This window comes from Gaeumannomyces tritici, assembly GCF_000145635.1.
Source record: "Gaeumannomyces tritici R3-111a-1 unplaced genomic scaffold supercont2.2, whole genome shotgun sequence".
NCBI classification, from domain to species: Eukaryota; Fungi; Ascomycota; class Sordariomycetes; order Magnaporthales; family Magnaporthaceae; genus Gaeumannomyces; species Gaeumannomyces tritici.
Genome location: NW_008804546.1, coordinates 2,991,457 through 3,008,508, shown reverse-complemented (window position 1 = coordinate 3,008,508; position 17,052 = coordinate 2,991,457). Strand labels below are relative to the sequence as shown.

At 57.5% G+C, this 17,052-nt stretch overlaps 6 protein-coding genes across 6 annotated transcripts in view; 5 read left to right on the top strand and 1 right to left on the bottom strand.

Annotated features, from left to right (window-relative positions):
* Window positions 1–23: 23 nt before the first annotated feature.
* On the bottom strand, window positions 24–3,660 carry GGTG_03557 (hypothetical protein). Its single transcript, XM_009221338.1, has one exon. The coding sequence runs from the start codon at window positions 2,879–2,881 to the stop codon at window positions 590–592; it is 2,292 nt and encodes a 763-aa protein (XP_009219602.1). The 5' UTR covers window positions 2,882–3,660; the 3' UTR covers window positions 24–589.
* Window positions 3,661–3,862: 202 nt separating this feature from the next.
* GGTG_03556 (hypothetical protein) lies at window positions 3,863–4,397 on the top strand (the record flags this gene model as incomplete). The annotated part of the gene is made up of 2 exons (XM_009221337.1): window positions 3,863–3,981; window positions 4,020–4,397. The coding sequence occupies 2 exons, from the start codon at window positions 3,863–3,865 to the stop codon at window positions 4,180–4,182; spliced, it is 282 nt and encodes a 93-aa protein (XP_009219601.1). The 3' UTR covers window positions 4,183–4,397.
* A 1,179-nt stretch (window positions 4,398–5,576) lies between these two features.
* On the top strand, window positions 5,577–6,248 carry GGTG_03555 (hypothetical protein; the record flags this gene model as incomplete). The annotated part of the gene is made up of 1 exon (XM_009221336.1): window positions 5,577–6,248. The coding sequence occupies one exon, from the start codon at window positions 5,577–5,579 to the stop codon at window positions 6,246–6,248; it is 672 nt and encodes a 223-aa protein (XP_009219600.1).
* A 1,867-nt stretch (window positions 6,249–8,115) lies between these two features.
* GGTG_03554 (hypothetical protein) lies at window positions 8,116–8,703 on the top strand (the record flags this gene model as incomplete). Its single annotated transcript, XM_009221335.1, has 1 exon — window positions 8,116–8,703. One exon carries the CDS (start codon window positions 8,116–8,118, stop codon window positions 8,701–8,703), a length of 588 nt encoding a protein of 195 aa, XP_009219599.1.
* Window positions 8,704–9,388: 685 nt separating this feature from the next.
* Window positions 9,389–15,793, top strand: GGTG_03553 (NACHT and TPR domain-containing protein; the record flags this gene model as incomplete). The annotated part of the gene is made up of 1 exon (XM_009221334.1): window positions 9,389–15,793. The coding sequence occupies one exon, from the start codon at window positions 9,389–9,391 to the stop codon at window positions 15,791–15,793; it is 6,405 nt and encodes a 2,134-aa protein (XP_009219598.1).
* Window positions 15,794–16,271: 478 nt separating this feature from the next.
* The window catches only part of GGTG_03552 (hypothetical protein), a gene marked incomplete at its 5' end in the record, with an annotated part of 1,812 nt that continues 1,031 nt past the window's right edge, over window positions 16,272–17,052 (top strand). Inside the window, one exon of the mRNA XM_009221333.1 lies at window positions 16,272–16,891. Within this exon, the coding sequence (XP_009219597.1) occupies window positions 16,272–16,793 (522 nt within the window). The 3' untranslated portion in view covers window positions 16,794–16,891. The remainder of the gene's footprint in view (window positions 16,892–17,052) is intronic.

Here is a 17,052-nt window from a genome sequence, read left to right as displayed (position 1 = left end):
TGCGAGGTGATTGTTGAGACGGTCCGGGGGGTGTGAAACGGGGCACAGCGCGAAACTTGAAAGTGCATATCTAGGCATATGAGGAGATATGCAATTCTACAGTCAGATGTACGTTACAGAGGACCAGGACAGTGGCTCTGGGAAATAAAACCCCTACATTCACTCCAATATACGACTGCTGCCGTTTTAGATTGCAGCTTCACCGCGCGATCTTCCACACACACACACACACTCACCCTTGTCATGGTTCCTTGTGATTCCTCCTCCTCCCTCAGCTCAGCGACCCAGCCGCCCCAGCGAATCGTGATCCAAGCCTCCGACAACGCCCTGACGGATCTCAAGGATCTCACCGCGCATCCATCATGTACTCGTCGGAGCGGGGAGGAGTCGTGGGAGGCTATGATAAGCGTGTGTGGGTTGTGGGCTCGAGTTCAAGGTGCAAAGCAATGGGAGGGATCGAAGGGTATGAAACTGTTTCTAAAAGACCTACACCGCCTTGACGCTTTGCGCAAAACTCCTCCGTCGCCAACGCTGAAATCGAATGTTAAAACCAAGCTAGCTAGATAGATAGATGATGGAGAAACAACCTTCAAACAGAACATCTCCGATCCGGCAGTCTGGAAATTCCGTTGTCGCCCTCGACCCGCCGCACTTTCCGCGGGGGCTTACACGGGTACATCCCCTCGTCTGCGGAGCGGTTCCGTTTCCGCTCGCTTCCGGGCTCGGCCAGGGGTATACAGATGGGAGCTTCCTCGGCGGACAGCTCCTCCGACAGGTAGTCTATCTCCTCGTCCGGGCTCGACTCCTGAGAGTCGTAGTCATGGAATGCGTCGAGATCCGCGTCGGGGTCGTAGGGGTCCCAGCGCAGGTCCGTCCACTCCTCGGGCTGCGTGGCCTCAAAGTCAGACCGCTGGACGCCGCCTGCGCCGCTGGCGCCGATGCTGATCTCGTCGACGATGCGCTCAATCTCGTCGTAAATGGGGGAGTGAGGGGTTTTATCCGCAGCCACGGGTGGACGTGCGACATGGACCTCAATACCGTCCTCGTCGTAGATTGGTGACCTGGGAGTATCGCCCTCGCCGTAAACTGGTAATGGGGCTTTGCTTACGGGGGCAGCTGTCTGTTCGAACTGGTCCTCGGCCACGCTTTTGTCGTAAACAGATAGCCCTGGGATTTCGCCCGCGACCGCAGGTACCTCCCCAACCTGGACCTCGATATCGTCGTAGTCAGAAAAGAGTGAATCAGGGGTTTGAACCATGGCCACTTCTTCCTGCTCGACCTGGGCCTCGACCTCAATGCCTGGGGCGACGTCGAGCGGGGGTGAGGGCGGCTCGCTGCCCCCTCCCGCAGGGTCCGGAACCGGACTGGGCGTCAACATGGGGGCGATGTCTGGCGAGGCCTCGGCTATGACCTCAATCTCCTCCTCAAATACGGGCAGCCGAAGGGTTCCGTCCGCCGCAATAGCTATTTGCTTGACCTCAACCCGCATCTCCATGTCGGGCGTGGCCTCGAGCATGGAAATGGGCGACTCGCTGCCGTCGCCCGTCGGCTTAGGAACTGGGTTGGGCGCTAGTTTAGGGGAACCCGCTGGCTGGGATTCGGTCTTGATTGGGGAGATGATTTGGTATTGGTAGCCTTCGACGTCGCTGACGGTCTCGGGCGTCGAAAGACGACTCCTCGTGCTGTCAGTCTCGAACGCTTTCGGCGTGCCGGCGCCGGACCATGGCTCAACCCTCTCAAAGTCCACCTTCTGGATCTTGCACGAGCCGCAGCTGTACCCGGCCGGGCAGAACTGGTAATTCTCCAGGTCGACGGGGACGTCGGCGTAGTTAACCGACTCGGCGACCGTGTACGTGACGCTGAAGCCGGAGTGGTACGTCTTGGGCAGCGTCACGACGATCTCGCCGGCCGCCTGGATGACGGGGATGACGGCGGCGCCGGCGGCGCGCAGCGCCCTGTGGCCGCCGACGATAGAGTCGTGGCGCATGAACTGCACCTGGTCTACTCTAGCCTGTGGGACTAGCTCCTGCGCCTGGAAGACGCGCTCGGCCGCCTCGCGCGAGCCCGGCGGGATGGCGAACCAGACCTTTGTGCCGAGGAGGAGGTGGTTCAGCGCGATGAGGTCCACGTCCTCGACGTGCCACGCGAATGGGGCCAGCGGCTTGCCCTCGTACTTGTAGGGTGTCATGATCCCCCGGATGGCCTTGAATTCGCGCAGGAAGTTATCGTTGAGAGGGTGGATCAGGCTCAGCTCTGGCATGCTGGCCCTTTCCCTGCCGTCCTGGACCCCGTCGTTCATGATGTCGACGCCGACCATGTAGCGCGTCTTGTGGAGCGCGCTGCGGTCGCTGAGTGACGAGAGGCGCTCCCAGGCGCGGAGCACGTCCATGGGCTTCGGGGCCTCTACCGCCGACGGCCTCTCGAAGGCGCCGCCCTTGACGGCCTTGGGCAGGAGCCGGACGAAGTCTCCGGGGCCGACGGCCTGCCGCGTGTAAGACACACAGGGGTGCTTCTTGCCGCGCAGGGCGGCGGGGAGACGCAGGTCTCCTTCGGGTCTGTTGGTCAGGCTCGGGGGGATGCGGATCTTGAAGATGCCCTGCTCGGAGGCGCCAAGCGACTGGGCGTGCTTGAACAGCACCGGCATAGAGGAGAACGCTGGGTTGTACTGGGCCCAGTCTCTTGTCTCGCTGTCTTCATCCCCCACAAGGAATGACTGGGTGAGCTGCTCCTCTGTTGGCAGGAGAACCAAAACCTTGTGTGGTGAAGTGGTTGGCGCGGCATCTTCAGCATGTTCGAGAAGCGGCTGTGTCTCCCACTGGTATCGGATGCCTTCGCAAAACCTTGCTAGGGAGATCCCCTCGAGGTTTTGGGTAGGGCTCATGTTGTGTGTGTAGGCCCGTAAGTGTGTGTTGTAGGGTGCTTTGGCCAGTGAAGGTATGGAACAAAATTCGGGTGATGTCTCTTGGAGCCTGGTGGTAGGGCCCGTCAAGGTCTCGTGTACGTCTTTATCTGGCTCGGCTGCAAGTCACGGAGAGATTAGTTGCAGAGTCGTTCTTTGATGCCGGATGCAAAAAAAGGAAATGGCATGCCAGTCCGACTTTGTCGCCGAACAAAGACGCGGAGCCGGGTGCGGTGAGGTCCCATGGCCTGTTCCAGCAACACTCCCTCTGCGCACGTCCGAGAGAGTCACAAAGAGAAAACAGCCGGGGCTGCCGTGCAAGCGATGGGTCGGACGGTAGAGGGAGTGAGCCACGTGAATGGTAGTCAACGCGCGCGGAGCTAGCAAACGCGGTATGTTGGGAACATCCAGCCATCCAAATAGCGACGCTGGGAGGAGCGCTGGGAGGACCCCAATGGCGACGTTTTCCCCCGACCATGCTCCGAGCGTGCTCCTTGATGACATTGGTGAGAAAGTTTGGGTTGTTTGAGGGCACGAAATCGTCGCGCGCATCATCGCTCCAAGCCGCGTCGTCATTTGGTGGAAAATGCCTTGGACGCAACATGGAAAACAACGGCGAGAGCTTGATCGTAGAATTTATTGCGTTGTCGTCTGAGTCGACATGCGCAAACTGAAGAGAGGGAAACAAATGGCTGTTTCGTGGTGGTGCTACATCTGCCGTGACGCATCCGTCGATGGCTCCGCTCTTTTTCCTGATGACCCTATTTGGAGAACAAAGACAGATAACATTCCACCGGTTTCTGCCGCCAGAAGCCACCCGATAAATTTTTAACAAAGGATTGCGGGCATTGCGCGAATCGCACCGCCTATTTTTACTGCATGACAGAAGTGGGGGAAAACTCCCCATCCCGAGAGGAATTTTTGTCCATGTCGACCACGTTGAGCACACCTGTGCCCTGTTTGATGTCAGCCTCGAGCAGCTGGAAGTTAACTCCCGAACCCACTGTGGCACCAGTGGCGACAGCCCAGGCGACCTGTTTGAGAGGCACGGCGAAGTCCCTGCAGCGAAGATTCACTCAACCGTAAGATGGGGGCTTGACCTTGATATCACCGCTTTCAGCCAGCTCCATACTCAGCTAGGCGTGCAGATCAGATGTCTAGACGGTTTGGGGTTTATGCGCAAGAAAGCTCAGTCGCTCCGTGCTGCCATCAGCGAGATGCACATCGATCCAAGCCGGCTCGTTTTCTCCCTCTTGTTCAAGATTAATGACAGCTTGGGGTAGGATCTCGAACCCCTGGTCTCTCAACTTCATGATGCGCGGATCCTGAAGGGGGTTTATACTGCCATCAAGGAAGATGGAAGATGGAAATGCGCCCAGCGAATTGCTTGGCAAGGTGACCAAAGTTGACATCAACATCCACCTCGGTGTCGAGAGCGCTCTTGGCGACGAGCATGCCGACCCTCTCGAAGCTTCTTTGTTTGTAGCCGTGACAGAACAGGCAGTGACATCCCGAGGGTGATTTTGCTGGTAAGTTGAGATGAAGTCACGGCTAGCACACCATGTGCTAAAAACGTGCATACGATAAGCAAGCATTGGGACTCTCACATTGTTTTACCCCAAGCTTAGGCGCAGCCTTGGATTCCAGGCAGCTTGTCTCTCACCCCGCTAGCCAAGATGATCTTCTTGCCGACCCATGCACGTCCCCCGTCGTCCACGAGGCTGAACTCCGTCCCATCGTCGAGCTTCTTCACAGAAACTGCGCCCGAGCCCGCAAAGGGGTGATTGTCCCGGGATAGCGCTCGCGAATCTCGCGCGCAGCCGCTATCGATAGGCCGCGAGCGATTTGTGGTCCCAGGTGGGGACGGGTGTGCCTGACGAGGCCTCCTCCAGGGCCGGCCGGTGCTCGGGAAGATGATGAAGCCTCAGGGTCTCCCACCATCAGCACGTTCTCTACTGTGGATTCTGGAGGTCTATCAAGCAACCAATCTACTGCACGTATCACCTCTTTGCAATATGAGATCATATGGAGGTCCGTTTTCTGGAGAGGGAGGGTGCTGACATACACAGCATAAATAACTAACCAGCTAATTATCACGCAGCTTGGCTTGGAAATGCCTATTTTGCACTGAAAAGCGTTTCTTTAGATATGTAAATCTGTAATCGTTAACGCGAGATCCCGTTGATAATTTAGCTTCATCCGAAGCTGTCACTCAACCGCATGGACTTTATAACCTACATCGTGTTGATTAGCTGTCACCAACAAACACCAGGATTCGACAGCGGAGTAGTTTTGCCGATAAATGTTTGGCATGTATTCCTTGGCCTACAACTCTGGAAACAAAATGTTTGAAAATGTAATGTACGCGGCTACAAAGGTGGGAAGACGGGTCCTATAGATTTTGTTAACAGAGAGACTCCTTTAAGTGGGAGAAAAACAAAGAAGTAAAAAGAACAGCTCAGAAAGTGCTCAGCATCCGATCAAGAGTACCCCGGGCACATACTTATGTCCTGGTCTAGAACCAACTCACCATCCTCTACCTCGTCACCTTTCAACGCAATCACGGCCAACCCTAGGTTCTTGGAAACAGCAGCTGAGAAATCGCCCACAAACGCCCGTCGATCTCAACTTCTTCGCCACAACTCTACCTCGCAATCGCAGTCGCAACACGACAGCCATGTCTAGCCTCACGGCCATTGAGAAGCGAATGGTGGAACTAGCGCAAGCGAAGTTAAGCGACTGCAAGTCTCAGATCGAAACCATCCACGCCTTGGTTCATGTCAGCCGGAAAAGCATCCGAGAAGCAGTAGAGAACTTGGATGCTGTCTCAGACACTCTCTCCGCGACCGAGCAGGAGGAGCGGAGTATCGGCGATGAGATAATCTCGCTGTCAAAGGAATTTGACGAGGCGGACGTCCAGCTCCAACTCGCCGAGTCCAAGCGTGACGAGGCCTTGAGGGACGGCCGCCAAACTCTAGTGAGGAAGACGCTGTCGCAGCGGCACTTCAACGTCGCACAAGAACATCACAAGATTGCCAAGCAGGCCCTATTCCGGAGGCGGGCACGCCTCTCGCACCTGTGCAGGGTCGAGATGGAGCAGAAGGCTCGCTACGAGGAGATCGCCAAGTCGCTTGATAACATGCTGGACGAAACTCAAGTTGAATATGACCTGTATGAGAGGGAGCTGAGAGGCCTGTGGCGGCGGTTGGAGGCATGGGAGCGACTCACCACGCCCGAGGAGCTGGGCGGTTACGAGGCCGGCGTGGGCGAGATTCGCCAGTGCGCGGACGAACTCGTCCGGAGCTCCGCGGAGGAAGTCTTCTCTGAGGCTCAGCGTGAGCTTAATTAGCGAAGTACCCACGACCTGAGACAACGCAAGCCCGGGTATCTGGACAGAGACATGACTCATATCTGCATCCCGCGCGGAGACGTATCGACTGCATTGGTGGATTATCGTAAAATACAGTATCTTTCAGAAAAATGACATTCCATGGAGTAACACGCAAGTATAGTACTTGCCCTCGCAGAACCCCCTTTACGAACAAGGATTTCCGAGAGATATGGTGCTGCTTCTTGTGTAACCCGAAGATCTTCGATTGAAACCAAACAGGGAAAGAATTTCAGCCTTTTGTCTCAGGTGATGTTGGCATCCAACGTAGATAAGGGGACAACATGCCCTGCTTATCTTGAAAATTATACATCTTAACGGCCTAGCTCCGACAATATTTTACCAGCACTTTTGGCACCTTTGTGAGACTTTCGAATATTGTAGCTGAATGGGGATCCTGGAAGGAAGGAACATGGAAGATTTCGAGTTTGGGTCTGCGCACATGACAGCCCAGATATGGTAAATGTGAGAATTTCCGGGAACCAGGCTGAAAGGAGTTTCCCTTGGAGGTCAGCGCGATAGAAGAGTATCCTTTCCTGTGGCATCCAAAAGAACATACGAAGTTAAAAAAGACGAAGATGGTTTAGGCTGCTATTCTGGCCATCCAGCAAGGTTCGAGAGGCAGTTTGATACCTTGCCAATCAACCACCACGCCTCGGAAATTTCTGGGGCCGCAAAGTCCACTCCCGCCAACTTCATATCCTGTGACCTCAGCTTACCCAACAATTACCTCCGAGATGGGCATTCTGTATATGTCCTGCCCTTGGTTCAGCTCCCACTCAAATTCCTTCGTTTACCAATCAGCAGGAAACTGGATAAGAACCGTATCCTCGTATTCCTTCTCACGTAGCACAAAGTCTAGCCATAAGCTTTCTGTACCACCGTAACTACAGCTGACAGGAGCTCAGCTGTCAGCCGCTTCAGGCCCGGGGAAGCGCCAAATCGAGTCTAGACGGCTTACCGGCACGTGTTCCGGACAGCCTGAGGCTGCTAATAATTATCAGGGAAACGGCTGTGAAATCGGGTTTATTATCGCGATGGTCGCACACGCCTAGCTCTTCCCGTCCCGATGAGCTTGGCTGACCAGTGGGAAGTCGGATCGGGGCGGAGCTGGCACTCGGCGCAGGTGGTGGCTTCTGAATACTCGCCTGATTTTGCCGGACACCTCCGCGCGAACGCCAGAAGCTACGACGAGTATCTGTTTTAACGACGGTAGGTGCGGCAAGATTTCGCAAAATCGCTGTGGTAATGCCAAGTAGGAAGTCTAGGGGAGCTGAATCGGGGTGTCGATCTTGCAGTGGTTGGGATGGCGCCGACCGTTGAGTGAGATATTAGTCCCCCAGCTCAGCCCCGGTAATCACCCCGAGACCCGGTCCTATCCCATACTTTCTTGACCGGTATTGGGGCGCCAACCTCATTGCGGTGACATCTTTGCCACGATTTCGCCGAGTTTCACGGCGTTGATATGGTCTCCCGATCTTGGCAAGCCAAAAGCTTACACGCCGAACAGGACCTGTACTGTCTCGCGGGATTATTTCCCGAAAGAAGCGATCCATGCTCCTCAGCGCAGATGTGTGTGACCTACTCGCGTATGCTTGTCGTTGGTGACAAGCCCGAACAAAGAGCGACAGATGGCGCTTGTCTCCCCACGTATAAGAAGGCCGGCTCCTGGTTCATTGTTCAACTTCTCTTTGTCTGAAGCCACCCAAGCCCCCTTCATTCTCATACAAACGCTATTATTTCCCTCCAAACGCCCTTGTGTGCATACGCAACCATTTTCCACGTTAGTTTAACCTGGCTCATCTGCCGCCACCCATCATCCGTCATCATGGCTCCTCGCTCGCTCAAAGCAGGCCTTCTGGCTGGCCTTGTTGCCTACCTGGCTGGCTCCCTGCCTCTTGCCGCCGCCGCCCGCCCGCCAGCTGGCTTCCGCGCGGAGAACGCCCTCAGCACCCGCGCCCCTAGCTGCGATACTATCAAGTGCGGCTGGGGGCAGGTCTGCCAGCCTTCGGTGGATGGGACAAAGGCCCGTTGCGTCGATGTCCCGCCCGAGGGCCTGTGCGGCACCATCGCCTGCCCTCCCGGTACGGAGTGCTGCAACCCCTTTCTGGGCATCTGCATCAAGCCCGGCAGTGCCTGCCCCCGGGCTGTTTCCGAGGACTTGGAGACCCGCCAGACCGCGCAGAAGTGCGGGCACGTCCTCTGCGAGACCGGCACTGTGTGCTGCAACGCGAGCTGCGGCATCTGCGTCAAGCCCGGCGGCGTCTGCACCCAGCAAATCTGCCGGGAGAAGGGGAAGTGTGGGTCCGTCACCTGCGAGGCCGGCACTGTGTGCTGCAACCCTAGCTGCGGCATCTGCGTCAAGCCTGGTGGGTTCTGTACCCAGCAGATCTGCGCGGACAAGCAGGCCCAGTAAGCAGTCGGTCGAGGCACCCATGGAAGCCGGGCTTGGAGCGGATTTGAAGAGTATTAGTGGTCATCCCCCGGCTGCGATAGCTGATCAAGCGGAGGGTTTGCACGTTGAAATATACAAGTTAGGTTGATCGGATTTGGTTCCTTGCGTTGTTTCTTCCATTTGTCCTGTCCTTTTTTCCCATTTTTCTATCTGCCTTTATCTATCTACATATTGAACAAATATTATTAGCCACCATCAAGCGTAATGTGACCCTGACCGCGCCGATCTCAGACATTCCGAATCGCGGACGCCAAAGTGTCCTATGGATGCTACAAGGTGATTCGCCCCGCGGAACCCCCCGCGGGCACCCGCAGTGTCACTTTGGTACCAACAGCCCTAGACAGGTGCCGGGACTGTGTGCTTGTGGCGCATGACTATTGGCCGGTTCAGGGGCCAGACCCAAAAGGCAGCCCCCGAAAACCAATCGAGGCCAGGAATTTGGCCTCCGTCCCGCAGGAGATGTTCCCCCACTATCCACAAGGGGGCTTTGATCTCCAGCCCCTGCATGGGAGCCGCGTGTTTGCCTGTCTAAAGGCGTGCTGTTGCCCCGACTTTTCTCTTGCCATGTTCTGTTCAGGCAAAACCCAAGGGCGGCGAGGCGTGTTGCTCGTCGCGAGGATTGCTGCGACTACATCGCTGAAATAACATGGCGCTGAACAGCAGCGCTGCGGGGAGTGAAAAGCCCTCTCAGGGGCGTGACAACAGCATCATCAGTCTTCCTGGGGGATACTTTGGGCACGAGGACAGGCTGAACAGCGCCGAAACCGGATTGATCTCGCAGGTGAACCCCACACAGACACAGCTCCTGCACATCGGGGACCTCATCAACCTTTTGCGAGGCGGCGTGGAACAGCACCAAGCGAATGCCGCGGCTCGGCCTCAGCCCTATGCCAAAATCAGCGTGTGCTTTGTCAGCTGGCAGGCCGAAAGCAGTGCCAACTCGGACAGCAAGGCCCGGATCGCAGCCAGGGATGAGCTCAAGGGCGTGTTCAAGAACGGCTACAAGTACGCCGTGCACGACATCAGATTGCCCAGCTCCGACGTCGCCGCTCGCGAGCTCGAGCATGGCGTCTATGAGCAAGTGCGCGAACTGCAGAAGCAGAGCATAGGCAAGCAGACAGAAAGCTGCCTGCTTGTACTGCACTACATTGGCGACTCAGCCTACCGACGATCGGACAAAAAGGGTGTATGGGTGGACAGGCTCGCGGCAGGACACTCGGCCGTGTCGTGGCAGGAGGTCACCGAGGTCGTCCGCCTGGCCAGCTGCGATGTGCTGCTTGTCCTGGACTGCGGCTTCGCGCATTCGGTGGTGCGGCGGGATGTCGAGTGGAAGTGTCGGTGTGAGGTGCTTGGCACCCTGGAAGGACAGGCTACTGGAGGCTTCACCAAAGAACTGGCGTCGATTCTCAAGGCGTCGCTGGGAACGCCCATCGCCACGACACAGCTTGCTTCGAGGCTTTCACTCGGCCCGAGCTTTGGCGACTTTGGTCCCCGCCCTCGACGCGTCTGGAGTGCTCTGGCGGCAGGCGCAACCGCCCCGCCTGCCATCGTGCTTAGCGCACTGGGCGCCGCCCCCGCAGCCTTCCCTAAAACGACCACCCAAGCCGCCACCGACGGCTACTCGCGCGTCATTTTGGGCGTTAGACTTGCGAACCCGACAGAATCCTCGGTGCTGCAGCAATGGCAGTGCTGGGTCGCCGAGAGCTCCAGGACGGTGGCGGCTGGAAACCTGACGGTGGACAAGCAGCTGCTGGCTTCGGTGCGTCTCCACTGTCTCGTCGAGGGGAACCCAGCAACCGGCATCGTGTCCATGCCTACATGGCTGTGGGCACTGCTGGGACCGCATCCAGCCTGGAGCTTCATTTCCACGACCGCTTCCGACTCCAACCTTCTCCCAGTTCCGCTCCCACCAACACCACAGAACGGATCTGCACTGCCGCCCAACCCGCCGCCCTATTCTGAACATCGCACACCCGCGAAGCCGTTTGACGGCGACTCGAAGGCCTCGGCTCACAAAGATGCCGTCAATGGTGGCCCGTCTGGCAGTGAGAAGGAGAAGTCGCCAAAGTCACCAGGCCAGTTAGACAGGAACAATGTCGAGGCACTGTTCGCGGCTGCGCTGGCCTCGGCGCAACTCCGGGTGGGCGAGTCCAAAGCAAAGCGTCTGGAAGACTTCATGAAGCCACCTCTCAGCAGCGTGCAAGACCTGCTAAACGTCGTCGACAGTCAGAACGAAAAGTTCACTAGCTTCAGGGAGAAGCGCAAACCACTGTTTGACGCGGTCTTGGCTGCATGCACGCCTCTCGAAAAAGTTGGCGAGGTTCTGGCCGGCGCTGCCTCGGAAGCCTTTCCTCCTGCGCAAAACGTCTTTGCAGCTGTCATGTACCTCATCAATGCCGCCAAGGATATCTCTCAGATCTACGACTCCATTATCGAACTGTTCGTCCAGCTCTCCGACTTCACCAACCGACTCAAATTTTACATGTCGGAGAGGCTCTCCCCGGAGCTATACAACAAGGTCTCGGAAATCCTGGCGACTGTCTTTGAGGCTCTCGTCCTGGCCGCCAGCGAGGTTCACCGCGGTCGGGTAAAGGCGTACTTCAAGCGGCTTTTCGGGGGCGAAAGTCCAATCCCCGATGTTATGCAGCGCCTTGCGAAGCTGACAGAAGCCGAGGAGAAGCTGGTCATGGCCGAGACAAACGCGGGCGTCAAACGGTCCCTATCTAATCAGGACAAATTGCTTGAGATTATCTCGCGTGTTGACGTCAGCATCCAGACTATCCGGGCGGAAACACGCCACGAGCCCCAGACCCGTGAACAGGCGCTCTCGACTAACCGAGCCAAGCTCAAGGGCATTCTTCGGCCATCTGCCTATGCCCAAGACATCTATCTCGGGCTCAGCCGCACGCGAACACAGGGCACCGGCGACTGGCTCCTGGAGGATGCGTCTTTCACGGCCTGGATTGCAGGCGACATCCGGTTCCTATGGATATGCGGCAATCCCGGCAGTGGAAAATCCTACCTGACATCAAGGCTGGTGTCGTGGGGACTGAACATGCTGGAGGAGCAGGATGAGACACACATGCTGGGCTATTTCTTCTTCAAGCAAAACAACCCTGAAACCCGATCCTTCATTCAAGCTCTGCGCGACATGGCTTTCCAGATTTGCGAGCAGGATGTGTTCTACGGGAAACAGGTTCTTCAAGGGGTCTCGAGCAACGATGACATCAAAACGGTCTCGAGCGCCTTCCGTCGCCTTCTCGTCGAGCCGATAGTGCCGGACCGATGGAGACGACAGATTTACATCTTGCTTGATGGTGTCGACGAAGCTGATCCTCAGGAACTTGCCGAGTTCCTATCTCTCCTCGACGATCTCAACAAGCAAACGCCAAACAACACTCGCGTTCAGGTCGCCATGGTCGGACGTACGTCTCTCTCGGAAGCAGTCACGGAGCGTCTCGAGAACGATTCTACAGCTGGGCGCGGGTATCGAACGATTCATATCACCCCAGAACGAAACGCTACAGACATCGCTTCGTACATATCCGAAGGTGTCTACTCAGCCCGCATACTCCGCGGAACACCCGATGGCTTCAAGAATCAGGTCATCGAAGTAATGAAGAACCAGGTCGACGGGCTCTTTATTCTGGCCAAGTTTATGCTTGCCGAACTCAATCGGGCTCGGCACCCTCGCCGCATCATCGACGGCCTGCGGTCGTATCCAAAGGAGATCACGGGAATGCTCAAGAAAACGGTCCTCAATTTTTCCGAGACCCTGACCGCCGACGACGCGGCCGATCTCAACGAGATACTCTGCTGGGTGTCTGTTGCACAAATGGCACTCACACTGGAGCAGATAGAGTCTCTTCTGACACTCAAGGTTGGGGACCCCCCCTACCGTCTTGAGGAGACCCTCCGAGGCCAGCAGTCATGCTTTTTCACTTTGGAGCGCGCAGATGGCCTGTCCACAGCCGACCTTGCTGAGAGGACAAATGACGAGGTCCGTCGGCAGGCCCAAAGCGCGTTGCAAAAGTCTCCAAGCCTGGATGGCGATGGGGCCACGCTCGCCGGGAGGATCCTCAGCGCGGAGCATGAGGTAGAGTATGTGTCAAACAAACAGACTACTTTAGTGACTTTCTGTCACGCATCGGTCCGCGAGTTTTTTCTTAGCGATGACTCTACCAATCTCCGCGCCGGCGAGGGCTCGCAGGCCATCGGCTTCCATCTGCCTTCGGCACGCCTCCACGTCCTCGAAACCTGCCTTCGCATCTTCACAGACCCGGACTTCTTCACCATTGTGGGCCAAGATGGCCTCTCTCTACAGCGGTACGCAGCCTGGTACTGGCAAGAGCACCTTATGGAGGTAGACAGGGCATCGTTGCCCGCGTCGCAAAAAGCAGAGATCGGGCGGATGGTCTACGCCATGCTCAACGAAGAACTGGTGGTTCTGGCCTGGACGAACTTGTTCGAGGAGTCTCTGGACATATGGACCGACGGAAATATTGACTGCGTACGCGAGTGGCTTGGTGACCCAGAAGCGGTCGCATACTATTCCGCAAGTGAGAAGTCGTGGGCGGAGATTGCCTCCAAGAGTCAGGTGGCCCTCCTCGAACCCATGGGGCGCATCTATGCTCGGGCTTGGCTACAAGACGGGTTCGTCACTTACATGCCTACCCTGTTCTGTTTCGGTGTTGTGCAGACACTGGCTTTGATGGCCGAGGGCTCTTCGGGGCTGTGGTCGTCTTCAGAGCAACACTGGGAAGATATCACGCTTGAAAGCAGGATCATCATGGCGACAAAATGGGCGGCCAGCCACCTGGATGCCAGCTGGAAACGAAACGTACCGCCGACGCCGACCACAAGCACAGGGGAGCCTGCTCTGGATGGGCACTGGTACAGGCGTATCGGCTCAACCTTCCTCAACTTTGGCTTGCACCACCAAGCCTTGCAATACTTCCAGACCGCTTTAGCCACGGACGGCAGCATTCTCCAGAACTGCGGTCGCATCGGCCTCTGCCACGCTCTGAACGGCAACTACGAGAAGGCGTTGCGCCTACATCTTATTGCCGAGACGGTCGAAATCCATGAGCTGTCGATATCGCTCAACATAGACCTCTTCGACCCCAAGAAGCTGACACCGACCAATTCGTTCAACTCAAATGCTGAGTCGGTTGTCGCAGCATTGACTGTGTCCGAGTCCTTCTCGTCCACCACGTCATCGAGAGAGAATAGAGAGCGGCACCAGGAGATCGAGGCAGCCAAATGGCGGCTGTACCAAAACCTATGTCGCATCGCTGGTTGCTACAACAAGCTGGGCAACATTTCGCAGGCGTTGGCCTACGCGAGACGCGCAACTTCCGACATCTTTCGATACCAGCACTCTGATTTCGAGCCTGAGGCTGCCTATGCCCGTCTCCTTGCCGAGAACAGCCGCATCGCGGAGCTTATGACGCTCTTCCACGAGCTAGACACTCGGCAAACGGCGCGACACGGAGGTGGACAGAGCCGTTTCATCTCTTTCCTTCTCTCGCAGCTACCCGACTTGACCATCAGCCTATGGCTTCCCGAAGCAGCCGCCCGGACAGAGCAGACTGAGATCTTGGCACGTCGCTATGCCAGTGCCATCTCCGCCGCCACCGAGGCGCAGGACTACTGGAAGGAGCTGTACTTGCGCAACTGCCTCGGCAGCGTCTACCTTTGCTCTCAGCCGCACCATGACCGCGCAATTTCCTTGCATGAAGGTCTCTTATTTTCTCCCCTGTTCAAACCACAGAAGGGCACCTTGGCCGTGCGCGCCGAACACGTTTCTTCATTTGCGCAGCTTTCTCGCGCGTACTTTGTCGGGGCACTGGCTGCCGACCCCGTCCTGCTTGACGAAATTAAGGTCGCCCCTTGGCTATCTAGGCTAGAGACACTGAAGGCAAAAAGGCAGGTTCTGTTCAAAGATTCCAACGACGGATCTAGGCTGCGCGCCGCAGGACTAGAGTTCAACGAGGCCGCCATCTACCTCATTCTTCTCTACCGGCTTCAGGCCCAGAAAAAGGGACAGGATGGAAAGGCGGCAGAGTCCAAGCGTCTGGTGTCTGCGAGGCTTGTCGAGTGTCTAGAGCTACTCGAAGACGATGAACCGCAGAACGATGTGGTCGCGGTGCAAAATCTGCAGCGCACATTGCTCGCTGCCGGCGACGACATCAACACAACGGCGCTGTGGCAGTCGATACGGCGGCCCGTTGGAGCAAGCGAGGATACCGACATGGTTGACCCGCCCGGGGTAGTCAGTCCCGAGCCTGGTAGCAGACGCGACAAGCCCAAGGGCAAGGCCAGCCCGTCGCCACATTCGGCGACCGGCCGGAGCAGAAAGTCCGACGGTTCATCTCCCGGCAGCTCAACGCCTTTGTCTGGCAATGTTAAAGGCAGAGGCAGTCCTTCGCTGGGGTCGACTCCTGGAGCTGGTAGCCGCAGCACGAGACACGTCGATGGCAGCCCCACAATACCAGTTGCCCATCTAGCGACAAGGAAGTCGTCCGAGAGGCGTCCTAGCGACTCATCCGGCCGCTCAAGCCCTTCTTTCTCGCCCTCACCCCGCCGTCGCGGGCGCGACCTGATGCTGTCCGAAGTTTTCGAGCCTGGCTGGAGCTCCAGTTACTACTCTGGTGGGGAAGACCTAGGCGGCCTGCTAGGCGCCCATGGCACCGCTGGGCTGCTTGTCTGCGACCACTGCCTACGCCGCCTGACACCGGAGATCGAGTTTGTGGTGTGCAAGCTATGCATAGATTCCAAGGCGTGCTTAGCATGCCTGGCCGCGTTGAAGGCGCGGGCAGGCCAGCCGCCGTCACCAGGTCATGCTGCGTCGGCGTGCAATCCCGCGCACCAGTGGCTAACGATCCCTACCCTGAAGCTGCGCCTGCGGGCGGGAGAGATCCTGGTGGACGGAGCAGTCATGAAGCTGGACGAGTGGAAAGCTGGGCTGAGGCTGAAATGGGTTGCTGGCCGCACCATCCATCAGCCGGCGCCCGTCTCTGGGCTGGCTATCACGCTGAACCAGAGCTGAACAGATGGTTTTCCCATTCGGAAGGGAGGGGCACCCCATCAGAAAACTTCCTCGCCCAAGAGGCAATGCAGTTCATATCTGCACATATGACCAAGGTGTCTGGATTGATAGCTCTGACACCTATCTTGACTTCTCCAGAACGAGTAGCCAGTCGTATTCTGCAGCAGTTGGACAATGCCGCACTCATTCACAACAACGCGATCCCTTTGTGCTCAGGGTGAATGCGCATGAGCTGTTCCACCCCAATGACAAACCATTGTGATGTTGCAGCCTTTGACTGGGTCTTTGTCTCCCATTTCCACACTAATCTATAAGGTCTGGCAAATATTTTGTCTGGGTTTCCCCGGGTCCCCGCTTCCAGCTCAACCGCTTGGCCAAGCCTGATGTTACCATCATCGGACCCCTACTCTCTAGGTGCCCCCTGGTAGCCCAGACAAGATCCCACAGCCAACACACTTCCCCGGAGCCGGGCCGAGCAATGTGCGTCCGGTTCGGCGCGACGTTCAAGTGCCGGGGCTGCGGGAGGGTCTACGCGGTGATCGAGGCGTACGACACCGAGGTGTACTGGGAGCTGTGCGACAAGGCCAAGGGCAGCCTCCACCGGCGGCCCTGCTACCGCGGCTTCGGCGATATCCCCGCCTGCAGGTACAAGCGGTTCGAAGGGGACTGCACCGCGCCGGGGCGGCCGTGCACGCGCACGAGGGTCCAGCCCTTCAGGCCCGAGCCGCCGCCCGCGCCCGCGCCCAGACCGTCCGCGCGGAGCGGCGGCGGCGGCGGCGGTACCGCGGTGACGACGACGCTGGCGCTGGGCGCCGCCCTCCGTCCCTGGACCTGGCTGGCCGCCACGGTCGGGTGGCTAACCGTGTGCCCCGGCAGCGGTACGCTAAGCCGCCGCGGCGCCGAGGCCCCGGGCGAGACGGGTCAGAGGGCTGGGCCCGCGCTGCCGGCTGGCTGCTTGGTGCTGCCCGACGATGACGAGGAGTACATGTCCTGTGCGTGAGGATGGGGGCGGGCACCTCCTCTTCTCTTTGGGGATTTCGGGCATTTCACAAATGATGCAGAGATATATTCGCGCTTTGGGATTGTTGCCGGGTAAGGGTAAGTCATGGTGCGATAAGTTCTGGTGTACAATTGTGTCCACGCGGCGCAAAAAACGCCTCAATCTTAGGATTATGCGAAAGAGAACCATAAATCCATCCACCGCCCTTGCTTCACTTTCCCCATGCTTGTTTGTCCCTTAACTAAGCACGAAGGCATCA